The sequence below is a fragment of the Malurus melanocephalus genome, unplaced genomic scaffold, assembly GCF_030028575.1.
Source record: "Malurus melanocephalus ecotype Western Australia unplaced genomic scaffold, MMel_1.1 scaffold_380, whole genome shotgun sequence".
NCBI lineage: Eukaryota > Metazoa > Chordata > Aves > Passeriformes > Maluridae > Malurus > Malurus melanocephalus.
Genome location: NW_026623612.1, coordinates 148,415 through 159,121, shown reverse-complemented (window position 1 = coordinate 159,121; position 10,707 = coordinate 148,415). Strand labels below are relative to the sequence as shown.

General features: G+C 38.1%; 1 protein-coding gene across 1 annotated transcript in view; it reads left to right on the top strand.

Annotated features, from left to right (window-relative positions):
* The first annotated feature begins 713 nt into the window (after positions 1-713).
* Positions 714-10,707, top strand: part of DCN (decorin) — a 36,458-nt gene continuing 26,464 nt past the window's right edge. Inside the window, exons 1-2 of the mRNA XM_057378917.1 lie at positions 714-944; positions 4,444-4,679. Coding sequence (XP_057234900.1) covers positions 4,472-4,679 — 208 coding nt within the window. The 5' untranslated portion in view covers positions 714-944; positions 4,444-4,471. The remainder of the gene's footprint in view (positions 945-4,443; positions 4,680-10,707) is intronic.

The following is a 10,707-nucleotide window of genomic DNA, read 5'->3' as shown; positions in this document are numbered from 1 at the left end:
AAAAAGAAAAAAAAAACACTTAAAAAATTAAATAACACAAAAAAACCCACCAACCCCAAACCAGACAGTTAAAGCTAATTTCCCGTCTGTTTTGCTGCCCTGGTGAGAAGGCAGTGAAGAAAAAAAAAAAAAAAAGCAAAGTTTATATAAAGCAGCTCTAACCACAAATGTTAGAATCATTTTACTAATGAAAACACGATTTTTATGTATACCAAAACCATGCTTTAGTTTTAAAAAATACATACAAACTCTATTATTAGACAAGATAATAATATATTAAATTATATACTATTGGGTTGACAATGATTATAGCATAAGCAAAGGCAGGTTAGTATCTGTTTAAATAGTTTTACTTAAAGATAACCCTTTTTTCTGATACTAATCTCCACTTTGCCTAACTCAAAGATTAACTTTATATAATTTCCTTGATTTCCAAATACTATAAACAAGAGGAACAGCCAAGCATTTTTTTCATTAATGAGTCATAAAACCCCCCATAGTGAAAACTAAGAAAACTTTCCTAAATTTATTTTGTAGGGACATTAAAAAAAAAGTAAGATGAATTACAGCTAAAAATCTGTCTTAAAATGTACAAGTAGATTGGAATTGTAAACAGATGAAAGAGAAAKAAAGCAAATGAAAAAGAAAAAGGAGGAAAAGAAAGCAAAAGAGCTGATAAAGTTTCTGGCTACAACACAGGAGACATATCATTACCATATGATCTAATGTGGGTGTCAGCCTGGATTGTGTTCATTGAGAGAAACCTTATTTTTAAACTGTGCTATGGAATAGAAGCAGGAGGGTTTTCCACCAAGTGACAGTCACTGAGCTGAATTTACCCCCTCCTCCTTTCCACACCTGCAAAGCCTTTTGCCTGGGTTGAATATTTAGTTTAATTACATCTCAGCTTTGAGAGCTCCTGTTGCAAATCCCTGGATTAAAAGGTACGATTTTTAGCAATTCTCCTGAACTATGCTGTACTAATAATACTTTGGGCAAGTCTATGGCAAGAGCTATTTGAAATTTGAAGAGAAGCAACTTAAAAATGCTTCTAAATGTTTTGTAATGTTACRTTTTCTTTCTAGCACTTTACTTTCTTGGAAACATGAGAATGCATTCTCAAAGACTCTGCAGATTTTCTACTGTTTATTTGACTATTCTGTGTCTTGTTTTGATTTGTATAAGCACTGTTATAGCCCTTTCTTTTTCTTTGCTGTAAACTTTTGCAGCAGTATATTCTCTGTCTGCAATCCAGTGTTTAGAATCGGTGATGTAGAGTGTAAAAAATGCGTGTATGCTTACATTTCTCTTTTAAACTGCTCKCTGTGATTTCTTTTTCATGTGTTTCTTCGTATATATTTGAGACACTGATGAATATAATTTCAATTTCAGAGAAAACATGCATAGTAGTTAGTTAAATGGGCGCTGTGTATGCCTTTGTAATGTTAGAAAGTGCTGCTACAGGGTGCAAACAAGGGAAGCACATTTAAAGAAGGTTCTTATGAATGAAATAGTAGAAAAGAAAATTCTTGCAGTTGAAACTCCTGTTAACAGAGTTTTATTCTCTTTAAAACTTCCAACTCCTCTGTCTTCACATCTAGGCTTTCTTGCACAAAATGGGCAAAACATAAAATGGAGGGGATTTTTTTTTGAAACTGCAAAATGTTGTCTAGTTTGTCTTTGTGGAATTTCGTGATTTCTAACAGTACGTGAACTAATAATTTAACCTTAGTATTAAGGTAAACTGTCAAGAAGACCACCAATACAGTGGTGACCTGAACTGATGAAGCATATTTTCAGTGGTATTTTAAAACTAAATGTGGCCAAGCCTATGGTATAGTTTCCTCTGTTTGTGGAAAAGTCTTCTTCATTGTAAACACATAATTAAAGGAATTTTAAACAGTTATGTCCTGCAGACATAAATATTGTGTCACAGAATTCAGATTTCTTTTCCCTGTCTGCTTTTTTTTTGTAAGTAAAGTGTAAACATTTCTCGGTAGTACAGCTTTGTGTATATCTTTTCCTTTGTTTATGTTCAATTACACATGCAAACAATAGAAACAGATGTGTCTGCAGAATGAATACTTATATGACTGAAGATATGTATTCCTATATCCTGATTAATATGTATCATGTGTCTGCCATTTTCTCTGCTGGACCCTCAGATTTTATACTTGATATCCTTTGTTGTCCTACAGTTTTCCCTTACAGCCAGCTCTTTCTGATTTTATTACTGTTTAAAAAAAAAAACAAAAAACAACAGGGACCAAAGGAAAGGCCTACTACAGGGTTTAACTGAGATAAATGAAGTCATTAATATTAATATAGATAAGAAGCAAAGTGTGAAGACACTTCCAAAGTGCCTTTGCATTTTTTTTTTTCTTTTCTGAGTGGTAGTAATTAAACGACAAGATAAGACCCTGAGTGTGCATTCTTGGGATGGGTGTTACTTCAGCAGTGACCCTGAGAGGGAATGAAGAAGTTTTAAATATTTTTAAATGTTTAAAAATAATTTTAATACATAAAAAAAGGATGAGGAAGATCTTTATAAAGTTTTGACTGCCACTGCCATTCAAGGATTAATGTGCAGCACTCCCAATGTTTATTGTTGTTAATATACATTCTGAAAAATAATTTGTAGGGGTAATGTTTTATTGATCTTTTTCACAAGGCAGCTTTTTGGGACGAATGGTGATGATTTAGCAAATTTGTCTTCTCATTTCAGATTATTAATAAACTGCATTGTTATTTTACAATAATTTACACATGAGGATTACTATTTCAAAAGTCTTGTTTCTGATTAAGCYCTGGTAACAGCTCACTACCTTGCTTTAACAGCATTTGGCTCTGACATCCTGATGTGTCCTTGTGTGCTCTGCCTGCGCTGGTTGGGATGTGGCTGGGAAAGGGACACAGCTCCAATGGCAGTGGGGAACCAGAGCAGGAGAAGTCCAGGAGGGTGATCCACATGGGGACACCTGCTCCTGCCATATGTCATGAATTTACACAGCATTGGCTGACAGGACGCCCTAAAACCTCTCTGGTTGGTGTTGGGGTCTGTGATAACCCTAAGTGCATGCACTGAGATGTCTGGAATAGATCCACTTTCATGTCCAACTAAGAAAACAGTTATGTCTCTTAAAGAGACAATTTAAACAGTGTTTCAGTTCATGTGATTTCACTTTTGACTTCAAAAGGGTATTTGAAGATGTTAGATACCTGTCTTCCTGTCAGGTAAATCACAGAAATGTAGGCTATGATTTTAAGCTACCAGCACATTTTAAAAGGTAAACTTCTCACCCTTTCAAGAAACAGACCTAAAGATTTCTGCAGGACTGTATTATTGTCTCTTTTTTTTTTTTTTTTTTTTTTTTTTTTTGTTGGGTTTTTAAGGACCAATTAAAGTTTGTAATGTATGAAGTTCATTATATAAAATAGACAGTAAGAGAATTTTTTTTTCAGAAAATTAGCTGGTCTATACAAACTTGATACAGAACCTGCAAAAGGTTTTGTTACTCCTTGGTGTCCAACAAAACAGGCAGCACAAACTACAGTGTGTTGAAATGCATCTAGGCCTCAGTCCTGAGAACATGTATTTAAGCAGCTTTTCTTGTTAATACCTACGGCCATACATTCTTGTGTAAAGCCACTCCTGTGCATGAAAGTCTGCAGAATGAAGCCCTGAAGTCCTATTAGAAAATGGGCACACAACATCACAAGCATCAATCCAAATGCTTATGCCATGCAAAGCAGAGGATTCTCAGGGTAAATGTCAAAATTTGGATAGAAAACCAAGGATATTCCATATAACACACAATTGTATTCCATTTTATTGTGTTGTTTAAACTGGGAAAGAAGTGTAGTGCATTTAAACAACTAAAGATCTAYGCCTTACTCTCCACCCTGTCACTAAATCCTACTCTTTCTCAGTCAGTTTTACTAGGCTGTAATTTAAAACACACAGCAAGCTGACACTAAAAAATATTTCTCAAGACATGAAATACTGAATTATAGTGAGTCTGGGAACCTCAGGTTTGTCCCCAGGGGTCAGACCCATTTTTATGAAATAAATGCTAATGAAATCAAATAGACTGTTACGTTGGCAGAAAACAGGCACATGGAAARTGTGGCTTATTGCTTTGACTCTTTTGCATAACAAAGTTGACAGCGCTGCCTGTTACTAATAAATATTACTCTAAATATGCAAACAGATGTGTTTACAATTGCCTTCAAAATGCTCTGTAAAACAAACAAAAAAAAAATCGTACTGACAAGCAGTTACCAGACTCCTATCACATAACTGTCCCATTTTTACTATTCAGTTTTCTTTTATTGAAAGGAACAGTTATGCAATTGGTGGATGTGCTGGACCTCCTTCAGCAGGAACTGTGCAGCTATGGGAAACTGCTACTTCTGTCATTAATCCACTGCTTTGAATCCTAGGTTCTGCTGGGAGCCCATGAACTAAGCCATGAAGAGGCTGGCTCTCCTGTTTGTCCTACTGCTGCCAACATGCTTGGCCAAGCCGTTCCACCAGCAGGGCCTCTTTGACTTCATGCTGGAGGATGAAGGCTCAGCCGACATGCCTCCCACGGATGATCCCGTCATATCCGGATTCGGACCTGTGTGCCCCTTCCGCTGTCAGTGCCATCTGCGCGTGGTGCAGTGCTCTGACCTAGGTAAGCCCAAGGGTGTCCTCGCAGCCTCTGTGCTGGCATTCTAGTCACGGTGGCTGAGGGGCTGCTGTGCAGCTTGAAAACCGGCTTTTGTCAAATATGCTACAGCTATGGTTAACTGGAATTTACTCTGCAAAGTGGGCCATGAAGCCCTGGAAAGATGGGCATTTATTGTGATCATGAAGGATGCTTGATTTTTTTAATGTGTGTTTCGAATTTGTGCATTTCACTCGTTCTTTGAAAGACCACAGGTTTCTCTTGCAGAGCAAATAACTTTTCAAAGCTATTTCTTTAGATGAATGTTAAATAAATTTGGTGAGGTCAGATGAGGAGTTGGAAACATTTTAAAAGGTTCTAAATTGCATGGTCCAAGGTCCAACACCCTTAATAATTCTGTCTAGTACCTCAACATAGAAGTTATCCCATTTCCACTGGAATACATGAGCATGAAATAACCAACTGAATCATATATCCTGGAACCAGCTCTTTGGAGGAAAGAGCTTGGAAACACTCCAAAATAATGAACACATTCTGGAGTTCCTTATTAAATATCTTTCTTTGACACTATATAAGCTGAAACCTTGAGAACTTTTCTCACAAACTTCCCTTAATCCCCCATGTACAAGAACTTTTGTGCAGAGTTAGAGCAGCAGGATATGAAGCCACGTCTGCCATCTCTGTATTTGACTTTTCCATGCAGAAATCTCAAATAATGGAGTTGATTTCAGTAGGACTGCTCTTGCTTTAAACCGGTATTATTCAGCCTTAGTCTACAGTGCAGAATATCAATTAAACTCACTTTTTCTCACAAAGAAACAGACAAATAACTTCTCATGATTTTATAGAGCTTTTTTTCTTTAAGGCTTCTTTCAGCTCGTTGAATGTACAGCTGGGTGTTTCTATTTTCCTATGTTATGGCATTTGCTTTGATAATTACTGTAAATCATGGCAYGAATCCACCAATTAGGACCTGTGCCGCATTGCGGTGGGTGTTGTATAATTACAAAAAGGAGGGGGAAACTTTAGTTACACCCCTAGAAACTTCTGTGAATTTATTAAAGTGAGCCACATAATTAYGCAAGAGATATGTTTGGCCAAGATCCAGCAAACAGAGCAAACCAAGTTGCAAAAATGAGTGTGGGCTAACCCAGCCATGCATTCAAAAAACTTCCACAGTACTGTCCCTCTTGAAAGACATTTTCTTTTTTTACCATTTACGTGCCAGAGACTGCAAACATGGAGTGGGGAAGTGGYTGCCCCAGATGCCATGAAAGTCTTAGGTTTTATTGTTGTTACACTTGGTAATGCTGATGGAATTTAAGTTATTTTGGGATCTTTTTCTCAGTCTGCTTCAATTCTGCAGAATGTAATGAGCTTTCACTTGGTAAAAAAGTAGAGACAGTCACACAGGGACCTTTTTCTGCTGCACTTGCTCCCGTGGTCATGCAGTTCTCCTTCGCACACATGGTTTACAATGGATTTCACTACAGTCCACTGCAAAAGATACTTCTGGGTTAATAGAGTCCCATACTGACAAGGACACTCAGAAATAGAGCAATTAAGGCCTCCGGTCAGTGTTTCCCAGATAATTTCAGGTGGGGTGAAAAAATAGAGTTATAATTTGAGCTTGCTTTAAACCCACATGCTGCATAACACGCAATGAAACGACTGTGCTTTTGGAGTAACGGGGCTGACAACACCAAGCCTTTGRCTACAAGGAAAACAGATCTCCCTGGGCTCAAAATCTGCAGCCCTGTAAAATAAATAAATAATACTTCCCTGTCAGTCCCCAAGGAAGTAATTATCACTCAGTGCCAGCCTTGGCATTAAGTTTCACCCATCCTTGCTGCACAGGGCTGTGAGAGCTCCTGATGGTACATGGCCTGAGCAGGAGACTCATAAGGACACAGGGCTGATGGTGGCCCTGCAAGCAGAGCCAGGACCCCTGTATGTCACCAGCTCAGAGGCAAACCTTGCTTCTGGGTGACAGACCCAGGCAAAGTCATATTTACCTACTGACTCAAGGAAAGGCAGTTGCTGGCCTTTTGCTGCAAACTGTAAAGGTGACCTCACTTGCTCCTGAGCTGTGGGATGAAGGGAGGCTGGGTTTCAGGGATCAGGAGGGCAATTTGCACAGGAGCCATGAAACTAACAGTGGCAGTTCTGCCTCCCTATTAACTGCTTCTGGTCTGCTTCTTCCTTCAGTCCTGGGCATTTCTGATCCAACCAAATCAGGTATATCTGTCCTCCAAAATTAACAAATTTAGTCATCTAGTCCCATGGGTACTAATTGAAGAAAAATTTCAGTCCACAACAGGCTCCTCACATGGATATATTAAGACCTTATTAAATAAATTCTCACAAAGAAAAGTTGAAATCTGAGTCAGGATCCTTTCTCCTACTCACTCTCAGCCATGGAAGGGCTCTTTATTGAAATGAGCCCATGGGTGCAGGGGGCATGCCAGAGCAAGGCTGCTGGAGGACCCAAGCATGGGCAACATATGGAGACATCTCCTCTTCCTCAGCCGGTTTCTTTTGTGCCTAAATGGATGTTTGCTATTTGTAGACTCTTACTTCATAAGAAAAAAAAAAACAACTATCTGACACAGGGTTATGTGAATAAACCTGAGTCCAGAGATCAGGTTTGGCACTTTTCTCATGAGCACTGGATGGGAATAACAAAAAAAAATAAAATCCAAGTTCAATAAAAACAGTGAAAAAAATTCCCAGTGGTTCAATTACACTCTTGTCAGCTGAATTTTTGCATTCCTATACTCTTAAACTTCAGTCATATCTTCCTAAGCACACACCTACAAATTAATTTATTTTGCCTCCCAGCCAAGAGCTGAGTTGGCAGGAAGGAAAATGCTGCCTTCTCACATCCTGAAAAAGGATTATCTTTAAGTTGTGGTTACTGATGGATCGAAAGGAGTACCACTTGTGCCTACCTTTCGTGAGAGGTATTGCCTTTGTCAATGAGCTCAAGGATCTCATCAAGGAAAGCCACCATGGTACCTTTATAAAAGTGCTGCCTTTATGAATCTGYTTCATTTTGGTAAAAGGGAGCCACAGATTTACCTTTTAATCATACTTCAATATGAGGCAGTACTATGTTATATCTAGACTTTCCATAGCAATCACAAACATCTTCCCTATCAGAGCAGAACACAGGTGGGGAGTAGCCAATATAGATGGTCAGGGGCTACATTTCCTGCTTCAAAATGTTACATACAGGGAAGATGTGCAGTCATTTGGCCAGGCAAACATGCCTCATAAAAACCCTAGCAAGGATTAACCATCCTCCCAAGGGGAGTCTCAAGCAAAGTTCATCCCAGAGTGCCCTGGTAAGCAGGAGGATGCATGCATGTGTGATTACTCATCCCTGCAGCAGATGCAGAATGCTTTCTAAGTGCATTTATTTCACCTTCAGATAAAGTCTGGCAGCCCCTTCTAAATGAGCATTGTCTCTATACAGGATGCAATGAGATTGCCCCCCCTGGACACCTGGCTGGACATAGCGGGGGTCTCTCCATCTCTCTTGCTGGGAGTGACAGTGGAGGTTTTGTAGTTTCTGAAAGGTGTGTGAAAGAGAGGTGTCAGCAATCAAAGTTCAAGCAGCATAACAGCTAAAATTTGAATTTTGCTCACAGTTCAGAAATACAGGGTTTCTCCAGCTATATGTAAAGAAGTTTATTAGAGCTCAGCATGGATGTTGGAAAGTGTTTGAAAAGCACTTTGAGATCAGGAGATGAGCAGCTCACAGATATGTAAAGTGTTATCCCTGGGATCTGGCAATATGAGGGAGTTTACCCAAACACACAGAGTGTCTCAATACATTAACWGATGGCTCTTCAAAACCTGAGCCACCGTTACATGGCAATTTATTTGTTGACAAAAGATAATTCATCTTATTGTAAGAAATCTTCCAGAAATATCTGAACACCAATTTTCTGATCTTGACTCCATGTGAGAACCTCTTTTCTCATTATAAAAAAATTATCTCCTTTAAAATATACCTTGATTTGAATCATAATCTTTAAAGCTAAATGTTCAGCTCAAAAGCTTGTAGGCTACTAAACATGCAGTAAAGGAAAATATGTATCCTTAAATGGTTAGATGTTAACAAATACAATTTTTAAATAAAAAAGTGTTTGTGAGTTTGCATTGTCATTGATGAGCATTTAGGACAAGTTATTTCATGTTTTATGTGTTGGTTTTTTTTTATTCTAATAATAAGGATTCTTATTCTAATAGGATTTTATTCCAATAATAAGGATTAAAGACTTACTCCTTTTATGTTTAATAGAAGCTCATATTCTCATGAAATCCCCTGGCTTCATAGGGCTGATTCATTTTAAAAGAATTATTATCATTTTAAAAGGGGCCATGAAATCTGTGAAAGCGCACTCACTTATACTGAGAATATCCTCTACATCACAATAACCTGGCCTTAAAACTGAAGACTAAATGCCTATGTGGACAGCATTCTTCAGCCAAATACAGCTTAGGCTATTATCAAGCACCATACATTGGGCATTCCACATGCTGACTGGGTGAATTGGAATACTCTTAACATGCTGGACGTCAGACTGGAGATCTGTGTGAAAGATTACTGGCACTATYTGTAACATACGAGCGATCTCAGGTGATGTCAAGAATCTAAGAGTAGTCTGGTTTTCTTTCACAGACAAGGGGTGAGTTAGGCAGCTGCCCATGCAGTGGTTTATCCTGTATAAAGGAAATGTCAGTGATGGAAAGGATACATCACTGTTAGAGAATCAATCTGCCAATGACCACTGGAGGCTATACAACTTACTTTCACATTAATGAAGTTATGTGTGTTAAAATTGAGGCAAGGAAAAATAAAGCCATGTTGCTAGTTTTGCTTTGCGGTAAATGTGGCATGGATTATTACATATTTCGTATATATTCTGCTTCAATGCAATTTTTGGGATATCCTGGAAATTAAAAGATTGTGAATCAAAGCCCTGTGCTCAGGATATTCTGAATAATTATTAAATCAAGAACCAGTAATTATAAAACACTTGAAAAAAAAAGTCAAGAAAAAAATATTGACCTCTAGACTTTATATTAACAAAAAGCCATTAACTTTTGCCTGTGTAGCAGTAAAAGACAGGCCTTCTTGCATCACCATGTGATAAACATGATTCCAAATGAAAATTAATCCACTCTAAGTACATCCCTTCCTTGTTTACTGCTTACTCCAAGGTAACACTGACCAACTTTATGTTTTACTTTTTTTTTTTTTTTTGGTCCTAATTTTTAGATTTGCTTGCTTACTTCAGACTAGGAAATTCCATTTATGAAAGCCTAGTGGCAGGAATGGAAATTGAGGCTGCCAAGTCTAAATGACACAAAAAGTGACTGTTTTCTGCCTTGCTCTGTGACAATGGTTCGTTTCCAAAATCTCCCAATGCACCAATAAACAGCTAATAGATAGCTAGTAAAATGTGAGTCAATTAGAAGTCATAGGAGGTGATTGCAATGCTTAAAACATGTTAAATAATAATTCCTCACATGACCTGGTGTTATGGACTAGTAGGTGTGACTGGTATGTGTATTCTGTTAACACCTTTGCAGGGTGCGTTACTGCTAAGACATTAACTATTTTAAAATTGTCTGTGTTTTCACAACAGATAGCCTCTGCTATTTAACTGTAAAAGGTTCCCAGCCAARGAAGACCTAAAGAGTCTAAAAGCTCCTACCCAGTGTTCACTGAGAACACATTGCCAACAGGCAGGAGGTCTAGGAATTCAGGTCCTGTGTGAAGTCACCAATGACAATAGCGAGGAACTTCTGGTATTAGCACCCAGCTATTCAGGAAAACTGTTCACATAGTCCAGTCACCATGAGAACATTTTGAGAATATTCTAGTTTTAGATCTCCAACCCAGACTGGTGTGTCCCATCCTTATAAAATTTGGACTCAGTGTTCCATATTTTGCTCCTGAATCTTTGATTAAAAGGAAGTGGTCCAAAAGAAGCTAATTTGGTTACAGAAAAAAAAAAAA